The sequence below is a fragment of the Suricata suricatta genome, chromosome 17 (assembly GCF_006229205.1).
Source record: "Suricata suricatta isolate VVHF042 chromosome 17, meerkat_22Aug2017_6uvM2_HiC, whole genome shotgun sequence".
NCBI lineage: Eukaryota > Metazoa > Chordata > Mammalia > Carnivora > Herpestidae > Suricata > Suricata suricatta.
In genome coordinates, this window is record NC_043716.1 from 12466379 (window position 1) to 12487640 (window position 21262).

Here is a 21262-nt window from a genome sequence, read left to right on the forward strand (position 1 = left end):
TGGAAGCTGTACATTCCCCAATCCTGACCCCGGCTGTCTCGGTGGGAACCTTCATTAGAGCAGTTCCTGGGTGGGTGGGACTCCTGAGGTCCTGCAAAGCTGGGGAAGTTAGCAAAGTTTATCAATTAGCTGCCTCTTGTAAATAGACCAAAAGATACTGAGCTGTTTGGGGGCCCAAGAGATTAATCATGCTCCCTCGGACGGTGGGGGACGAGGCGGTGCAGGACAGCAGCTTCTCCAGGACCGAGGCCCTCACCAGCTCATTCACGGAAGGTGAAGGCCAGTGCAGTAAAAAGGGCACCGGCTGGGAAAGCCGGCATAGTGGTGGGGGAATCCCACTGCATTTGTCAACTCAATAATTCTGTATTTCAATTCATTCAATCCTCAGAAAAATCATTTGAAGTGCGTGTTATGATCTCCTTTGCATAGATGAGAAAAGTGGGGCCCACAAAGAGGAACTGGCCTGCCCAGGGCTATACCGCTGGTAAAAGTGTTAGTCTGGGAGCCGGGTCTCCTAACTTCTGTCTGCACTTGACCACAGCGTATTCAATTCCATTAGGAGCATGGGCTTCAGATTGCTTCCTGGCACATAGAACATGCTTGCTTCATATTTGTTTTCCCCAGATCTTGTCCTGGACAGCTACCTGTTGATACCAAAGAAAGGCCTGAATTCTTTTAGGCCCTGTTATCACCATCCATCCAGATCCTACAAACATAAACTCTGAAAACAGGTGAAATATTATGTGGCTGGTGATCCAAGATTCCGTCCCTAGCTCTCTTCTTTCTGTTTCAAGTATTGTTAGCTCTCTGGCCCACTGCTACTACCTCCAATCTGGGCATCTCTCCAGTTGCTGAAGACCAAGAACTGACTTTTGCACATCACAGGTCCACTGAACATGAATTAATTGCTCCTGGGCTTGAACACCTGTTTTTAACCTTATCCTTTGTCCAGTTAATTGCCCATGGTCGCTTAGTTTCCCTCAGCCTTTGGCATCATATGTGGGTCTGAGTATTTATCATATGGTAGGTGAGTGAAAAAAGCCCAAGCTATTTGGAAGGAACTAATTATAGATAAAGGGAAATGATGTTTGGAAAGTTCATGGAGCCTAAAGTAAAAGAGGCTGGATTAGAACCCGGGGCTCCATGGACTGACTAACGCTCTCTTCACTCAGCTACACTGTCTTTCCCATTTATGAGACTCACTGCCCCTAGAGTCATTATCACTGTTTAGGTTTTTTTTTTATTTTTTAATGTTTTATTTATTTTTGATACAGAGAGAGACAGAGCATGAGAGGGGGAGGGGCAGAGACAGAAGGAGACACAGAACCGGAAGCAGGCTCCTGGCTCTGAGCTGTCAGCACAGAGCCTGACGCAGGGCTCAAACCCACGAACGTGAGATCTGACCTGAGCCAAAGTCGGAGGCTTTGCCCACTGAGCCATCCAGGTGCCCCTAGTTTTTAATTCTTTGGTGACTTATTAGAAGCAGGTTGGGAGGGAGGCAAAGATCATGGGCCACGAGTCGGCAGTTGGAGGCTGCCCTACCAAGTCTGTCTGTGGCCTCTGGAAAATCATGTGGCCTGTCTCTACCTTTTGTTTTATCTGCAAAGTGGGGATAATAGAAGCTGGCCTTCTCTCTCTGCAGTCCTGGCCCTGGTTGTGGGTGACATTCAACTATGCAGTTGCAATATTCAAATGGGAATAGGTTTCAAAGTGTTTCATAAATACTGTTATGTGCTAATAGCATAAAAGAGAAAACTTACTACTGTTATAATTTCCTTGAGTGCTAAAAGTGCCTTTCTCTGTGCTGGATAAATGGTTAAGCCTTGTGATAGGAAGGAGGCATGACTGGGATGCATATGAGGGCATCTTCAACTACACCTATGAAGATGCCCAAAATGTATAAAATGACATCTGCTGAGCTTGACAGGTGGGTCCTGGATGTCCTCGAAAGTTCACAAAGTAATGATGACATATGTAACGTATTTATTTGTTTATGAGCTCTCTGAAGTCAGGGTGGCTGGACCAAAATATGACTACAAGTTGTCTTTCAGTACCAGGAGGCCGTCAACCTTTGCAGCACAGGAAACTAGGAAGGGTCAACATGGGTCCCCACCAAGATTAGTCACTACTTTTGAGTAGAACCGCATTAAAACGATTCAAAATTAGGCAGCAGCACAAAAGTGTTGTGGGGGGAGGGTGGTGGTGCAGGATGAGGGTTGGTGTGGAATGGAGGGCACAGTTCAAATGTTCAGGGCCAGGAAATGGGGAGGAAAGGCCCACTGAGAGCATTCTCTTAGGATAGGGATCATTTGGAAGACGAGGGATGGACAAGATGGCCAATGACCGCTTCACGTCTTGCCCAGGGCGTCCAAATCATGATCAGGTGAACCCAATGGCCTTCTGTGCCATTGGATGGTTCTCCACAACACTTACTACTTTCTCCAACTTACTACTTTTTTCAAAGATGAGGATGACAGAGGACACTTTGAAAAGCCGGAGAGAAAACACTACAGTCGATTCACCCTACCCTCCCAACTCCACATTGTCACCATTAGCACTTTCTACAATTTATTTGTTGTTGTTTTTGTTTTAAATTACAGAATCCAGTGAAAAACTTCAAATAAAAGTACACAAAATAAAAACTGAAGTGCTTCTCCACTTCCCACCACCCTCCCCTCCCCCACAGAGGGAAGCACTGACTAAACTGGGGGGCTGTCGTCAGGGATTATTTTGCCTACTCACCCCCCTCACCCCCATTATCACATTGTCGTCACCTTCCAAGTTTAGCAATAGATGCTATACATATTTTCATGTCAACACATTCACACTTCTTTTTAAACAAAAGTATGCTTTTTATTAAAATGATTTACATGAAACATGAATGGCTCATACATGCATAGCAGAGTTAAAAACCATACAGTTTGGATTTCCCTGGGGAATGAAGTAGCTTTCTGAAGTATGATAACACCAAGGTAGGGTAAATAACAATATTTGCAATATGCAAAGGTAGTCCTAAAAAACTATGCACTTCAGAACATGAATTAAGGACAGTTGGTCATAACACATGATCACTTGTTCATTACTCCCCCTCCCCGCTCACGTGCTCTAAGTGAAGTGGATCCGGTGTCCGGGTGTTACAGGATCGCACGCTCCGGTGCTCTCTGCTCAGCTCTGCTAACTAAATGCTCTCTTTCTGATTCTCTGCAGGAAGGAGTCACTTCTTTGGCTGTAGCTTCAGGCAGGTTTCTCTTAGTTTTGAGGAGAAATGATATCAGTTCGCACAGTCAGCAAAGTGTTGCTCTTTTACAACAAACTCAGTGATTGCCTTTATTTCATCAAAAAAAGTGGATTTTTGTCTTTTCCTTGTATATGCAGTATCTTCCCAATATTGCCCTCCCCCCACCTTTTTTTTTTGCCTAGAAATGTCCATAGTACCTTCATCTCACTAAAAGTTGCCCCCACTGTGTCCTAAAGTTTCATCATCAGGATACGTCTGTTAGACTTTGAGAGGGCACCTTCCTATTCTGAGAGCTCCTTCTCCTGAAACATGTGGGGCTCCGTCGTCCTGTTGTTGGTGCAGGAGTGGTGAGAGTCAGTTCACACCCGGATGTGAGGATGTGGTGTTCCCACCAGTGATTACTCAGGACGGGGACACTGGCTTCTGGAACGGTAGTAGGTAGGCGGTAATGTTGCCTTGAAGAAGATATTGGCCAGGTGTTCTGACAGGTCCTGACACCCTGCTCTGAGGCTCTGTCAAACCCCAATTTAATTTCACTGTCCCGGGCTTATTTCCTGAAGAAGAAGCCTCTAAAACCTGCAGCCCAGACTCTGGTACAAATGTATTTGATCTTACAAGGCAAGTGGAGGGTGCAAACATTTTGCTTTTATTAGCATTTTAAATATATTTCTTTTTTTTAATGTTTTATTTATTTTTGATACAGAGAGAGACAAAGCATGAGAGGGAGAGGGGCAGAGAGAGAAGACATAGAACCAGAAGCAGGCTCCAGGCTCTGAGCTAGCTGTCAGCACAGAGCCTGACGCAGGGCTCGAACCCACAAATGTGAGATCTGACCTGAGCCGAAGTCGGAGGCTTAACCGACTGAGCCACCCAGGCGCCCCTTAAATATATTTCAACTGAACACTCATGAAATTAAAAAAAAAATAGTTGATTTGTGCCCCATTTCCTGACCCACATTATAACTTTCTCCCACCGGACTTTAATCCACCTCCTACCAGCTTTAGCTTTTCTCCCCAGTCCAAGATAAACTGTATTCTACTCTGGTCCATACTATCTCCTTCCTCCCATCCCTCGACCCACCCCTGAACACCCCTGCGGCTGGCACCCATGCCTTCAGCACGGGAAAGTCGGGGTGCTCTAGGAGGGAGGGGTATTTTGATGCCCTTCCTTCTCACTCAGGAGGCCGCTTCCCCATCAGCACCCTTTTCAGGGCGCCCTGCACATCAGGGTTCCGGAGGCTGTAGATGAGTGGGTTCAGCATGGGGCTGAGGATAGTATTGAGGATCCCAATCCCTTTGTCCTTGTCTGAGGCTGACACTGAGCCCAGACGCATATAACTGAAGAAGCCAGTTCCATAAAAGATACAGACCACGGTGAGGTGGGAGCCGCACGTGGAGAAGGCCTTCTTCCTCCCCTCTGCCGAGCGGATTCGCAGCACTGCAGCCGTGACGTGGGCGTAAGACACTGAGATGAGGATCATGGGGAACACCCCCATGAAAGTGGCCCCCACAAAAAGCAGCTGCCCATTGAGGTGGATACTGGAGCAGGAGAGCTGGAAAAGGGGTGGGAGATCACAGTAGAAGTGGTTGACCACGTTAGGGCCGCAGAAGTCAAGCACAGACACAGCCACTGTGTGAGTCAGAGCGTTGATAAAGGAGATGGTGCAGCAAATGCCCACCAGGGCACCCTGGACTTCACGGCACATGCGGGTGCTGTAGGTGAGGGGCTGGCAGATGGCCAGGTAGCGGTCATAGGCCATGGCTGTCAGAAGGTGACAGTCCACACCAGCCAGGAGGTGGAAGAAGAAGAGCTGTGAAATGCAGGCAGCATAGGGGACTCTGCACTGGGGGGACAGGAGACATGCTAGCATTGGAGGGACTGTGACAGTGATGCATCCTATGTCCAGCAGAGATAGATTCCCCAGGAAGTAGTACATGGGGGTGTGGAGTTTGGGCTCCACAAAGATGGCGGCCAGGATGCTGAGGTTGCCCCCGACTGTGACCACATAGGCAAAGAGGAAGACAACGAAAAGGATGGGTTTCAGTCTTAGGTTTTCTGTCAGGCCAAGAAGGATGAACTCAGTGACAGTTGTCCTGTTCCTCCAGGCACCTGACTCCATAGGCGGCAGCTGCAGAGCTGTGAGGTGGGAGAAGACTTGAACCTGCCAGAGGAGGAAAGAGACACACAGTAGGTCCTTGATCTGTGTCTACCGGATGCGAGGGTAGTGTGGCATGGGCACCTGACAGCCTAGAGCCTGAGCATTTCCTGCAGGTCCCCGTGATGCCAGACATCAACCCGTTACTTGGTGTTTCAGGCTGAGATCCAGGTTATACCTTCCAGAGGATCCCAGGGAAGGGACCAGGGCAGAGGAAACTACTCTGGGGCCCAGGACACTGATGATTTACCAGCATTTTGACAACTATTAAGATTGTATCAGTGTTTTGTGGCTGAGCAGCAGTTGTGACTGGCTCAATGAATAGATGAATGTATGAGGTTCTAGAAAACACAACATAGGAGAGTAGCAACAATCTAAAGAAGGTAGGAGGACATCTCATGTAATCAAAAAGAGATGCAAGAGAGAGTGAGCAAAGAGAGGAGCGAAGAGCAGACGGAAGTACAGAAGTACTCAGATGCTCCAAACAGACGGACATGAAGGTGATTTAAGAAAGCACTGACATTTTTAAAGTGTAAACTCTGAGAATTGTGCTAAGAACTTCATATTTATCTTCTTATTTAATTTTCACAGAGCTCTGTGGGGTAGCTGCTGTTTTACCTATGTAATCAGGACACTGAGAATTTTAAAGGTTAAATAAGTAGTCCAGGGTTGTAAAGCGGGCTGACTCCCCAAATCTACACCTTAACACTGAACTGCCTCTTACAGGACGTGGAGGTATTGTTGCTGAGGCTCTATAAGTGACATCGTGTGCTACGGAGAAGAAAGGTTCTCCTAAGTCTATGTAGTTGTCTGTGTGTTGAATGTAGTAAGATTCTGCATATATTTTGATGGTGGAACAGACTGGGCATGAGGTGCGAGAGAAAGAGAAGTACAGGGATGATTCCAAGATTCTTGGCCTGAACAACTGAAGTTGCTGTTAAGTGATATGGGGAAGAACGATGACTTTGTAGGGGGTGGGATGGGAGATCAGGAGCTTTTCCAAGGGAAAACAGGGGAGCTGAAGTTCCACGGAATATTTAGCCAGCTTCTCCTCTATTGCACATAGTGGCAGTTTGGTTTACCTGACAAATGCTTGGACAACTGAGGAGTGAACCCATGAAGTCAAAGTTCTTTGATGTGACTGCATCAGTGGCTCTGGAAGGGTAGCTTTGGGGGCCCCTTCTGCTGGACTCTTGCCTCTGGTAGGCCACCCTTTATTCAGGACTGTGCCAGTGCCCCCTTCTAACTAGAACACTCTCCCCTTCCACATCCAATCTCCATCCTTCAAGGCTCAGTCCTTGGTCACCTCAAAGAAATCTTCCTTATGCAGCCCAGTTTTTAATTGATCTTTTCCTCCTCTGATGAGACAATTAATAACCTGGATCATTCTAGCACTTGCATATGAAGAAAGTGGTAGGGAACTGAACCATTGGGAGGAGTAGTTTACTCAAAGTCATACCTAGGACCACTCAAAATCAACAGCACAAGACAAAGAATATTGATTATGCTAACAGGTCACCACAGGGGACTCTACCTGACTCCTGACACCTCCATTCTGTCCTTTTCTCTGAAAACTGTTGGCCATCTGTTGGGCTCAACCTCTCTGTCTGGCCAATGCTGACCCTCAGTGGGACAAAGAAGACTGCTAGTCTCCCACAGATTATACCTTCCTTTCCAGAATCTACCTCCTACCTGGGACCATCACTGGTCCCTCAGTGGGACCAGTGGGAAGCCAGCCACTGACACTTGTACACTTGGGTTCTGTTTTCTATTGCAATGTCAGGCTTGGGCAGACTTCAGCTCTACTGAGGGCTATACTCAGACACAGAGTAGAGTGGCAATGCCTCCTTTGCCCTAAATAGGACATACACCTCTCCAGAATGCTGGAGGTAGGGCAGGGATCATGGCTTGTCCATCAGATACACCTTTCCTGGTCAGATTGTTGTAAATGCAACACGGAAGGGGAAAAGGTGCTCTTGCCTTCAAGGAAATCACAATGTAGTTGGGTAGGAAAACACTTGAATGTAGTCCATCTGTGAGGACATTTCATATGGTGACCAGGGATCCCTACAAATACCCTCTCTCTTCTCACCAAATAACCTGCGTGTCCCAGAGGTGGCAGGTGTTGGGGTATTCTTGGTGAGGGCCCCCACCACCTTTGATCATACCCCAGCTCTGCCCCTAAGAGAGGTTCATAGGCTGCCTACCTAGATCAGAAGGATTGTAAATAAAAGAGCTTTCAATTGAACTGGTGATAGGAGACAGGGACACTTGGAAGACTGAGCTCCCTGGGCTTTAGGAAACAGAGGACCTTGTCTGATGAAGGAGACAGGACATGTAGATAACATGACTCAGATTTCATCAATATCAGCAGTCAAGGAGGGCAAATTAAATTTTTTTAATAAAGAAAGAGGGATTTTCTCCATTTACTGAAATACAATAGAGAAAAAATTACTACTTTATGTTGAAGCCGCATAGGAAGAAGACCTCTGAGTATAGCAGGGTCTTTTCCCACAGATACCACCCATCTCTTTCCCTCTGAGGTTGGGTGTGCCTTTGGGCTGGGAGCATTTTGTTTAGCCACAGGAGGTCTGCTGTGCAGAGATTTGAAGGCAGCGATTGCTGCTGGATGAAGGAGCCTAAGGGTTTCCCCCAACCCTTCTTGCTTTCATTGTGTAAAAAACAAATGGGCAATAATCCCTTCCTCATTGTTCATCTCTCCCTGTTCCATGCTTGGAGAAGATGAGTTTCTTCCACTGTGAGTTTGTCCGATACATAGAATCCCTCCCCGTGCTGGGGAGGCCCAGCAAAGTGTAGAAGTCAGCTTACGGCTAACAAGAGAGGGTTTCTGGGGGGTGCTGGGATTGGAGTCACAGCCAGTGACAGGTAGCATTCATCAAGTACTTTGTGTCAAGGTTACTTTTATGTTTCCCCCCATTCGGTCCACACAAAACGCCTATAAGGGAGGTGATAATAATAACTGAGACTTCATTAGATCTTACTATGTGTTAAGCAGTGCTCTGAATATTTTACAGGCATTACCTCATTTAATCTCAAATAATCCTCTGAAGTAGATACTATTATAATCTCCATTTTACAGACAGGAAACTGAGGCAGGAAACAAAGAGGTAAGGTAACGTGTCCGTGTTTAGGCCGACAGTGAGGGGCAGAGCTGGGGTATGATCAAAGGTGGTGGGGGCCCTCACCAAGAATACCCCAACACCTGCCACCTCTGGGACACGCAGGTTATTTGGTGAGAAGAGAGAGGGTATTTGTAGGGATCCCTGGTCACCATATGAAATGTCCTCACAGATGGATTTTCTAGCTTAATATTAATGCAATTAACACAAGCCCAATCTGGGTTGGAAATCAGAGCAGTGACACCGTCCAGTGTCACATAGCACAGTGACAAGAGTTCATTCTTGCTTTGAGCAGCAGCAACATCTCCCCATCCTGGATGCATCTGTCCAGTCCCCACTTCCCCTGTCATCTCCCAGCCTGCCTGGTCACACGAGGCTTGGGTCATTCACTTCTCTGTTTCAGTTTGCCCTGCATAGTTCTTTCTCTCCACAAGGCCATGCACCATCTCTCTCTCTCTGTCTCTCTCTCCCTCTCCCTCTCCTTTTCCTTCTCTCTCTCTCTCTCCCTCTCTCATTCTTCCGGTTTATAAGGATGACAATTCAGCACAGTAGAAAGAGGTGTGGAGTTGGACTCCAGGGACTTATGTTATTTGTGTTATAAACAAATTTCTGCTAGCACTGGGCCTTGGAGAAAAAAGAAAGAAAGAAGGGAGAGATGGAGATAGGAAAGAAGGAAGGAAAAGAAAATAAAATAGAAACCTAATGTTTACATAAATACAATTTTTTTCAGGTATGTTACTCCATTTAACTGTATTATATGTTACTGCATTATAGGTTACATTTAAACTTAGAAAACATTCTTTTTTAATTTTTGTTTGTTGGTTTTTTTGAGAGACAGAGACAGTGTGAGCAAGGGAGGGGCAGAGAGAGAAGGAGACACAGAACAGGAAGCAGGCTCCAGGCTCTGAGCTAGCTGTCAGCACAGAGCCCGATGCGGGGCTCGAACCCACAAACTGTGAGATCATGACCTGCTCAAACCCACAAACCATGAGATCATGACCTGAGCTGAAGTCAGACGCTTAACCGACTGAGCCATACAGGCGCACCTAAACTTAGCAAACATTCTTAAAGATAGGTAATCATGGGGCGCCTGGGTGGCTCAGTGGGTTAAGCCTCCGACTTTGGCTCAGGTCAGATCTCACGTTTGTGGGTTCGAGCCCCGTGTCAGGCTCTGTGCTGACAGCTAGCTTAGAGCCTGGAGCCTGCTTCCTGTTCTGTGTCTCCTTCTCTCTCTGCCCCTCCCCCTCTCATGCTCTGTCTCTCTCTGTATCAGAAATAAATAAAACATTAAAAACAAAACAAAAAAAATTAAAAAAATATAGGTAATCATTTTACACATGAGAAAAAGGAGGCTCAAAAAATTTAACTTGTTGAATTTCACATATGCAAGAGTTTATTCCAAATGGAGAACTTGTTCATTTTCTGCCAGCCCCTGCTGTTTTCCAAGGTTATCTATCTGTCTCTTCATCCACCCAACCATCCATCCATTCATCCATCCCTTTTTCTTCTGTAATGTGAAAGGCTGTATTGCATTATCTCTAGATTTACTTACAGGTAAATACAGGCTGTTCTGCCCCAGCCAACCTAAGTAGCCTCCTTGGCGCTACCTGACTCTTCATTTTCCCCTTCTCTTTAGCCCAGTCGGTTGCCTCTGATGTCCTCTGTTTGCCGGCTCTGTCCTTCAGTCTTCCATTCACTCGGACTGGAAAACCTCACCATATTTCCCTGCCCTCCCTGAATCCAACCATCACTCAGTTCTTTGTTTTATCAACAAGGAAAAAGCCACATGAAGACCTAGAATGATGTCCATTCACACTTACTCAAGACAGGAGGAAACTGGGGGCTCTGGAGCAGGGGGAAGTCTGGTGGGCTTACCTTCCTGGGAGCGCTCTGGCTCCAGCTCCGGCCTGGGGTCTAGTAGAGATGGGGGTGAGTGCTAAGCTGACCCGAAGTGGCCTGTCTGCAAACGCTTATAAAGGGTGTGAGGCAGCCGCCCAGAGGTCTGTCCTGGGGTTCTGTTGGCAGCTAACAAGCACTTAGAGGCTCTAAAAAGGAACTTCCTTCGAGACTGCACAAGAAGCCAGACGCAGACAAACAACCTCCGTCCTTAGGGGATTCTCTCATCTGCCTAGTATTTTGGGCTCTGTTAAAGAAACATTAGATTTGTGATATCACTCCAAGGTCCTCATGTCTCTGAGAAAGCAGGAAAGGTGGTAAATAATCACAATGTTACAAATGGAAATAAGATCCAGAGGGCTAGATGATTTGCCCGATCCAAAGGTGCGAGGGTTGGGGGAGGGGGCTGTGGTGGATCTGGCAGGGGCCCAGCTAAGCTGATTCTGCCGCTTTTCCTCTCATTTATTTTTCACATTGGGTTTTTAAGGTATAACTTTAAAAGTTGGGTTAACTAAGGTGTAATTTCAATTGTAAGTTTTGATGAATTTTGGGAAAAGTATGCAGTCATGTTATCTACCATCTCCATCAGTATGTAAAACATTTCAACCACTCTAGAATGTTCCCTTCTGCCCCCTTGCGGACAATCCCCCTTCTAGGCCATATAGCCCATGGCAACCTCTGTTCTCTCCCTATGTTTTGGCCTTTTTCAGACTGTCGTAAATCATACAGTAAGTAGACTTTTTATAACTGGATTCATGTAATTAGCATAATCCTTTTGAGATTCATGCATGTCTGCTGTACTGGTGCCCAGCCCTTTTTAACCTAAGTAGTGTGCCTCTGTGTGGACATACAGCAATCTGCTTAGCTAATCACCAGTTAATGCACATTTGGGTTGTTTCCAGATTTTAGCCCTTACGGATAAATATGTGCATACAGTTCTTTGTGTGGTTCATTGTCTTAATTTCTCCTTGGAAAATACCAAGAGTATAAGCGCTGGACTCTATGTGGGTGAATATTTATTTTTATAAGAAACGGTCAAACTGTTTCCGAATCGGCCATGCCATTTGCATTTCTACCAGCAAAGTGTGAGATTCCCAGGTGCCCATCAAGTTTGGTATCATCAGAATTTTTAACATTAAACTATTAGGTGTGTAGTAGTACCTCATTGTGGTTTAACTTTGTATTTCCTCAGTGATATTGAGCATCTTCTCATGTGCTTATTCACCATCAGATGTCTTGGATGAAGTGTCTGTTTAAATATTTTGTCCTCCATCACACATGGGTGGTTTTTCTACTTTTTGTTGAGCTGTGAAAACTCTTTATATATTGTAGATACTAGCCTTTTATCAGATAAGTGTTTTGCAGACATTTCCCCAGTCTTGTATTTTTAATTTCTTAACAGTTTCCTTTGAATCACCAATATTTAAAATGTTAATGATATATAATTTATCAGTTTTTTCTGATTCATGCTTTTTGTTTCTTATCTGAGATCTTTGTGTACTCCAAATTACAAAGATGTTTATTTTTTTCTCTAGAAGTTTTATAATTTAAGTGCTTACATTTAGATCTAGGATACATTTTGAAAGTTTTTTGTTTTTGTTTTTGTTTTTTTGTAATATGGCACAAGGAAAGGGTTGAGTTGAATATTTTTTTTTTATGGATGTGCAGTTGTTTCCGTACCATGTGTTGAGAAGAAGACTATTTTTTTTGGCAATTTTGACAAAAATCAATTGTCCATCTATACATGCACGTCCATCTGGATTCTCTATTTTCTTCCACTGAATAATGTGTTTATCCTTACACCAATATACACTGTCTTGATTACTGTAGTTTAGTAGTTAAGTCTTGAAATCAGTAGTTTACATACCCCAAAGTAGTTATTCTTTTTCTAAGTTATTTTGACCACTCTAGGTCCTTTGTTCGTTCACATAAAATGTAGAATCGGCTTGCCAATTTCTATAAAACACATGCCAAGATCTACAGATCAATTTAGGAAGAGTATTAACAATACTGAGTTTCCTGGTCCATGAACATGACATACCTTTCCATTCATTTAGGTTTTTCTATGTTTCTTTCAGCAATGTTTTGGAGTTTTTAGTGTATTGGTCTTGCACATATTTTGTTTATTTTTTCCCTATTTCATGTTTTTAGTGGTATTGTAAGTGGTGTTGTTTTAATATAAATTTTCATTATTTTGCTAATATATATGAAATATAACTTCACACAGCCCATATTGTATATTCTGTATTAACCTTGTATGCTGTGGCCTCACCAACTCCCTTCTTAGTTCTAGTAGCTTTTGGTACGTTGGGATTTTCAACAAAGAAGATCATGTCATCTTGAACATGGACAATTTTACTTCTCCTCTTTCCAATCTGTAGGATTTTTATTTTTGTCTTGCCTCGTACTAGCTAGAGGTTCCAAACTAATGTTAAATAGCAGTCGTGAGTGCCAGCTTCTTTCCCTCATCCCTGACCTCACGACAGTACATTCAGCTTTGCTCTATTAACTATGATATATATCTCTAAGTTCTTTCCAGATATTCTTTATCAAGCTGATAAATCATGTTTCATCTCTATCTTCATGTGAGTTTTCACCATGAATGAATGTTGAGTTTTGTCACATGATTTTTCTGAATGGATTGAGACCATCTAATGGTTTTTCATGTTTAGTCAGCTGACATGGTAAATAAAATTGCTTCATTTTAGAATGATGGACCAATTTACATTCTGAATACCTGAATCTGCCATCATACTCTGGCCTCAAGAAGTTTAACATTTATTTTTCTTAAGCGTTTTCAAATTTTATTTTTTTATTGTGAGAGAGAGAAGGAGAGGGGGGAGGGGCAGAGAGAGGGAGTGAGAGAGAATCCCAAGTAGGCTCCATGTTTGGTGGATGCAGGGCTCAATCCCACAAACGCTGGATCATGACCTGAGCTGAAATCAAGAGTTGGATGCTTAACTGGCTGAGCCACCCAGGCGCCCCCAAGAACTTTAACATTTCTTATGGTGTAAATCTGCTGGTGATAAATTCTTTTTAGCTTTATTTTTTTCCTCTGGGCAAATCCTTGTTTCACCTTTGCTTTCAAAAGATATTTTTACTGGATAAAGTCTCTGAGTTGGCAACTTTGTTTCTTTCAATGTTTTAAAGCACTTGCTCCATTTTCTTCCAGCCTGCACATCCCCTGATAGGAAGTCTGCTCTCATCCCTACCTTTGTTCTTCTGTATGTGATGTTCCTGTCTTCTCTGACTGCTTTCAAGACTATCTTTGGTGTTCAGCAATTTGATCACGATGTGTGTGGGTGTATTTTTCTTTACACCCATCCTGTTTGAGGTGATAGTTAAAGCTATATCAGGAACACAGGCCTCAAGTGATGCTCTTACAGTGTAAGAAGGTCTTCTGCCTCCTGTTTGGACATTTCCTGTAGGCAATTAACCTGGATATGGATTTTAAGCAAGATGAACATATGCAAAGGAGGCAGATCAAATAAAACCTGTGGGGACTTATTAATAGAAATGGTGGCTACACTGATAAGTGATGTACAGGGTTTGCCTACACTGACGTGATACAGTCATAGATTCCCAGTGGGATATCGGGGTCTACTGGGCAGTCTGATGAAGTTTCTGATGTACTCCTCAGGGGAGATGGTGGCTAAGTGTATTTCTTATGCACACAGTGCTGTCTTGCACCAGATTCGTAACAGGACATACTAAACCTAGGCCTGGTCTACACCTCCTTCTCCCTAAGGCCTTCTCAGGACTGGTTCCAATGCAGTAGGCAATTCTGGTCAGTGTTTTGTGGTCAGTGACTTGAAATTCCTGACTCGTACAGAGCCAGTATCTCCCTGTAGCTCCCACAGCCCAGTGTAAGGACTGTGAAACATACTCTACAGAACAACCAAAAGGTCTGTGTGGTCCTCCTGGAAAATGGCCCAGACAGCAAGATGAAGCAAGAGGCCAAGGCTGGGCATCTCAAGGCCTGGCTTAGAGCAGAGAGGAGTCAGAGTATCAAAAGTTACAGAGGAAAACTGTGGTTCTAACACTAGAGACCAAGGCTAAGTGCCAGTTTCAGACACCAGAGGCAGGAGAAAGGCCAATTTCAAAGGAAGCAAGTTTAGAGCTATGTAGAAATGTGATCTCAGAGAGAACAGAGGGAATGAAAAAGAGTAGGTGTCGGAACTCGCACTGTCTGTGAATGTGTTCCAGGCCCCTAAACTAGGACATCGATACTCACAGGACCAGTTACTGACAATTCCAGATTTTACTGTGGATATCATCCACATCCATACCAATAAACCAGAGAGCGAGCCGAGGAGAGGAAGCTGCATCTGAAGCGTCAGACGGAAACAGGGAGGAGGCTGCAGCTGGGGGGAGGGAGCGACAGCGCAGGGAGAAGGCGGAGAAACCGGCCCTCGTGATGTGGAAACAAAGGCGAAAGCAAAGTACTAAATTTCCTTATAATTTACAGCCTTTGACAAGTCCTTGAGGCAGGCAGACTGACCTTCCTCTAGAAACTCACTCCTCTGGAAATTTCCTTTATCTCTACCCCCCAAAATATGTTAGCAATGATCCTCCAAGCATATGGCCCACTGATCTGAAGGGTTTCATGACTAAGATTTTGTTAGTACTAAATGATCTTTTCCTAACAACAGCTAGCCCCCTCAAGGTCCTGGAAACCTTGCTTCCAAAATTCCTTACAGACTTACACTATCCCTAACCACCGCCCCCTCCAAACTTGAAGGTATATAATCAGTCCCCGTTCACAACCCCAGTGTCACTCTTTCTGGTCACAGGTCCTGTCCCCATGTGCTCTCATAAAACCACTTTTTGCACGGAAGATGTCTCAAGAATTCTTTCTTGGTGGTGGGCTCTGAACCCCATTTTCACATCATTCACACTGGGGAGCTCACACAGGAAACACGAACCCCCAAAACATTTGGCTTTTAAAACCCAAGCGGCTGAATTCCCTGAGTTTGTATAAGCAATGGGGCTTTTAACCCCCAGCTTTATTTTTTTTTTATGTTTTTATTTTATTTTTGAGAGACAGAGTGCTAGCGGGGGAGGAACGGAGAGAGAGAGACACACACAGAATCTGAATTAGGCTCCAAGCTCTGAGCTGTCAGCACAGAGCCTGACGCCGAGCTTGAACTCACAGACTGTGAGATCATGACCTGAGCTGAAGTCAGACCCTAAACCACCAGAGCCACCCCAGGGGAGCTGGCAGCTTTAAGTCAGCAGACTCAGCACTGGGCAGCCCGGAGGGTGAGGGACAGCTGGGTCCCTGGCCCTTAGAGGGACTGCAGTGGGCACAGAGAAGCAACGCAAAAACGGCATTTACACAACACGGGGGCAAACGGGAGACAGATCTGTTCATACTGAATTCGGAGCGTGGGGGCGGGGGCACTTCTCCAAAAACGAGGGAGCTGTCAGGTGCCTATTTCCTCCCCCGCCTCCGGGCGTAAACACCTGCTCCTCGCAGGAGGCGGAGCTGCACAGCGCCAGGCCCACAAATTCTCCGGAGGAGGACACGCCACACCACGCCGCTAGCCTCACCCAGGGCTCAGGGCACATTGTCTTAAAGCTGTCGTAGTGCATCGGGAATGGGGCGTGGACCAGAGGCCCCGCACAAATGTCGCTAACACCGCTGCCCCACTCTTAAGTTCCCGGGCACGTCCCCTCAGAGCTGGCCTGCCTGGGTCCCACCCACACCAAGCAGAGCCCCCAACAGGCAGGGAGTCGGTGCAGAAGGCCGCACCGAAAGGAAAAGGGACCCAGACACAAGAGGACCTAAGCGACACACAAAGGGTGCTCTCCTAAAGTGTGATAAAGGACATTTTCAACTTTAATGTTTGTGGGCCCTGCTCTGGGCTCCCAGGGAAGCTATACTTTTACAAGGTCACAATGACCGCATCAAACTTCAAAGCATGGGCAGTCTTTCTGCCCTGGGCACACATTGTACATCCGCTTCATTAGCAAATAACCTAAAAGGAACATCCCAAACTAAAGAGAAGAGGAAAATTCTCCCTACATTCTGTTCCTGTACCTCTGAAGCCTGCGAACCGGCACATACTAAAAGCATAAAATAATTGGAATTTTTGGAAATGTCCTTCATCATGATGACTTGCAATTCTTGATGTAACAAAAAGCCCATATATAATCCTGGATTAAAATTCCTTCTCCAAAGCACTCTCTTCTTTGTGAAGATTGTTTATCCCGGGCAGCTGTCCTCACTTAGGCTTGAATAAAACTCTCTTCTTTTTTTTTTTTATTTCTTAGAAATCGTACACGGTCTGTTCATTCTGTGTTGACAAGTGTCAGGTTAGGGTCTGGTGAACAGAGGACACTGCACTGCAGTGTCCAGGACCTCTTCGTCATGAAGCCACTAACTTTCAAGAGCAGAAGGTATACCCGACTTTCTTACGCAGAAACGGACACAGAGAAGCAGACAAGATGAGGATACAGAGAAATTTATCCCAAATGAAAGAACAGGACAAGGCTACGGCCAGGGATCTAAGTGAAGCAGATAGAAGTAATATGCCTGATAGAGAATTTAACACAATGATCATAAGGATACTCTCTGGACTTGCAAAAAGAGTGGAAAACATGAGTTTGGCCCTTAACACAGAAATAAGGACTAACATAGCAGTGATAAAGGGCTCAATAAGTGAAATGAGAAACACACCTGATGGAATGAATAATGACTTAAAAGAGGAATGGAAAGGAATCCAGCCGAACAAAAGAGAGACAAAGGAATTACATAAAACTAGAATGGATGTAGAGAACTCAGTGATCCCATCAAACATATAATAACATTTATATAATGGGAGTCCTAGAAGAAGAGAGAAAGGGGGGACAGAAAAATTATCTGAAGAAAAAATAGCTGAAAACTTCCCTAATATGAGGAAGGAAATAGATATCCAGATCTAGGAGGCACAGGGAACGCTCATCAAAATCAGCAAAAGCAGACCCACACCAAGACATTGTAATTAAATTTGCAAAGTAGAGTAATAAAGGAAAACTCATAAAAGCAGCAAGACAAAAGAAGTCATTAACTTAGAAGGTACAACTCATAAGGCTCTCATGATATTTTTAAGAGAAACTTTGCATGACAGAAAGGAGTGGCATAATATATTCCAAGTGCTGAATGGGAGAGTAATTGGAGTTCCTTCCGGACATGCATCTGCCCTTGTTTTGTGGACTTTTCTCACAGCGTGGCCCTAAATACCAGTCTCCCACCTCAAGAAACTGCCTCTTGCCCCCAAGTCAAAGGAGACATTGACCTCTCAGCACTTGCCAAAGGGAGATAAAGAGCAGCAATAAGCAATTGAACATATTGATGAAGTACAAAATGAAATAGACTTAATGAAAAAGTTAGTGAGGAGATTTTGAAAGTAGAACAGATATATAACAAACTCCACCAACCATTTTCTCAGAAGAGGTCAGAATTGATCACCATAAATCCCAAATTTGGGGGTAACAACATTTCTCAACCATCCACAGGTGTGTGCACTCCTGGGGAGAAGGATGAAGAGGTGCTGCGTTATTTGACAGGAGTTGAAGGGACAAAACTTGAAGATACTAAATCAGGTTACAGATTTTTATTTTGATGAAAACCCTTACTTTGAAAAAAATGTTCTCTCCAAAGAATTTCATCTGAATGAGAGTGGTGATCCATCTTCAAAGTCCACTAAAATCAAATGGAAATCTGGAAAGGATTTGATGAAATGTTCAAGTCAAATGCAGAACATAGCCATCAGGAAGAGACAGCAAGAGGAACTAGAAAGTTTCTTTACCTGGTTTGCTAACCATTCTGACGCGGGTGCAGATGAGTTAGGAGAGGTCAGCAAAGAGGATATTTGGCCAAATTCATTGCAGTACTACTTGGTTCCTGATATGGATGATGGAGGAGGCGGGGAAGGAGGGGGAGGAGGGGAGGGGCAGGACAGGGGGCAATGGGAAGGAGGAGGAATGGAAGTTATTGACGAAGAACGAGATGAGGATGAAGGTGAGGAAGATGAAGATGACATTGAGGGGGAAGAAGGAGAAGATGAAGGAAAAAATGACTAACTGATGGATTCCAAACTTTCATTTTTAATTTTCTCCAGTCCCTTGGAGCAAGTTGTAATCATTTTTTTCCCTCCTCTTGTGCTCATTCATCCTGTTTTTTAAAGCCTTTTTGTGGGGCGCCTAGGTGGCTCAGTAGGTTAAGCCTCTGACTTTGGCTCAGGTCAGATCTCACGTTTGTGGGTTCAAGCCCAGCGTCAGGCTCTGTGCTGACAGCTAGCTCAGAGCCTGGAGCCTGCTTCTGGTTCTGTGTCTCCTTCTCTCTCTGCCTTTCCCCTTCTCATGCTCTGTCTCTCTCTGTATCAAAAATAAATAAAACATTAAAAAAAATTTTAAGTCTCTTTGCTCTCTTTATACCACGGTTCTCAACTTATTTTGGGAGGAAATACCATGAATAGAATAGAGTGGGGAAAGAAACTCTACCCCTTTCTGTTCCAAATTCATTTTTTATCCCTTCCTGTCTCAACAAAACGTTTGTGGAATCAACACCACCATGTTTTGTCAGAAAAAAGAAAAAGCTGCTCCCTTAGCGCTGCTGGAAACTGGAGGGCGCTATGCCCCCCCCCCCCGCCCCCAGTAGTGTAGTGCTGCATGGAATCTAGCGCTTCCCCTTCTTCCTCGGACTATTGAGCTCAGAGATAACCCTGCGCTTGTATGTGAATATGGACAGCTAGCATTTACCAATATATTTCTGTTTATTTTCTCTTGTTTAAAAGAAAAAAGGGGAAAACCCTTAAAAATGGGGCTCTAGATGATCAGCAAGTGGTGGGTTTGAGATGTTTGGGCGGGTTAAGTGGGCATTTTGACAACATGGCTTCTCCTTTGTCCTGTTTAATCATGATGTTTAATTGACATTCTTGCAGTTTAAGATGACACTTTTAAAATAAAATTCCCTCCTAATGATGATTTGACCTCTGCCATTCAATGGGAGAATCAGAAGAACCTATAGGATCTCATTTGGGATTGACATTGTCCATTGTAATTTTGTTCCTGTTTATTTTAAAATTTTCTTTTTGGTCCATTGGAAAGGAAGGATGGTTCTCAGTTTTAAACTTTAAAAGTGTACAAATTACTTTGTCGCAATACAATTAAATGTGTGCACACATGCACACACACACACACACACACACACACACACACAGCAGTGATTAATGGGAAAAATCTGAGGCCAAGAATACTCTATTCAATAGGATTATCATTCAGAATAGAAGGGGAGAGAGAGTTTCCCAGAAAAACAAAAATTAAAGGAGTTCATGATAACTAAACTGGCCCTACAAGCCATATCAAAGGGAACTCTGAGTGGAAAGGAGAGAACAAAAGTGATAGTATAAAAGTAGGAAACACAAAAGCAGTGAAAACGAACATTTCTGTTAAAAAATCAGTCAAGGAAGTAATAAACAAGGGATATAAAACATATGCTTGAACATGGGGAGGAGAGGAGAAAGGAACGGGTTCAAGCTTAAATGGCCATCACCTTAATACAGACTGCTATACGCAGGTGATGTGATATATAAACCTAATGGTAACCACATACTAAAAACCACTAATAAACTCGCCAACAATGAAGAGAAAGGAAACCAAATGTATCACTAAAAAATTGGCAAAATGTGCAATAAAGACAAGAAAGGATCAGAGAAAATCTTCAGAAACAACCACAAGTAATAAAATGGCAGTAAATACATATCTATCAACAGTTACTTTACATTCAAATGTAAAGGCACTAAACATTCCAATGGAAAGATATAGGATGTCAGAATGGATAAAAAACAAACAAGACCCATCTGTATGCTGCCTGCAAAAGACACATTTTAACCTAACGACATCTGCAGATTGAAAGTGAGTAGATGGAGAAACACCTATCAGGCAAATGGATGTCAAAAGAAAGCCAGAGTAGTCATACATATTTCAGACAAAGTAGACTTTGAAACAAAGACTGTAACAACGGACAAGAAGTGATACTGTAGAATAATAAAAAGGACAATCCAACAAGAAGATACAGCAATTGTAAATATTTGTGCACCCAACATAGGAACAGCCAAATACATAAAACGGTCAATAACATACATAAAGGAACTAATCAATAATAATACAATAATAGTAGGGGACTTTGACACCACACTGATATCCATGGACAGATCATCTAAACTGATAATAAACAAGGGATCAATGGCTTTGAATGACACATTGGACCAGATGGACTTAATAGATATATGTAGAACATTCCATCCTAAAACAGCAGAATACATATTCCTTTCAAGTGCACATAGAACAGTCTCTAGAATAGATCACATGTTGACCATAAAACCAGCCTCAACACATTAAAAAAAGATTGAACTCATGTGATGTATCTTTTTTTTTCCACAGCACTATGAAACTTGAAGTGAACCACAAGAAAAAATTTTGAAAGACCATGAATGCATGGAGATTAAGTACCATACCCCCAAACAATGACTGGGGCAACCACGAAATAAAAAAAGAAATTAAAACGTACATGGAAACAATGAAAATGAAAACACACAAAGGATGCAGAAAACGCTGTTCTACGTGTCTACCTTAAGAGGCGAGAAAAATCTCAAATAAATAACCAAACCTTACACCTAAAGGAGTCAGAAAAAGAACAACAACAACAACAACAACAAAAACTTAAAATCAGCGGAAAGAAGGAAATAATGAAGATCAGAGCAGGAATACATCATAGAGAAACGAAAAAAGCAATAGAACAGATCAGTGAAACCAGAAGCTGATAGTTTGAAAAAATCAATAACATCG

The 21262-nt window shown here is 43.8% G+C and overlaps 1 protein-coding gene and 1 pseudogene across 1 annotated transcript; one reads left to right on the plus strand and one right to left on the minus strand.

The window, feature by feature from the left end:
- Window positions 1-4406: 4406 nt before the first annotated feature.
- Window positions 4407-5357, minus strand: LOC115282549 (olfactory receptor 139). Its single transcript, XM_029928638.1, has one exon. The coding sequence runs from the start codon at window positions 5355-5357 to the stop codon at window positions 4410-4412; it is 948 nt and encodes a 315-aa protein (XP_029784498.1). The 3' UTR covers window positions 4407-4409.
- Window positions 5358-16879: 11522 nt separating this feature from the next.
- Window positions 16880-20000, plus strand: LOC115282734 (annotated as a pseudogene).
- Window positions 20001-21262: the final 1262 nt, after the last annotated feature.

Coding starts and splice junctions, on each gene's coding strand:
- LOC115282549 (XM_029928638.1), bottom strand. CDS start 5,357: ATGGAGTCAGGTGCCTGGAGGAACAGGACAACTGTCACTGAGTTCATC.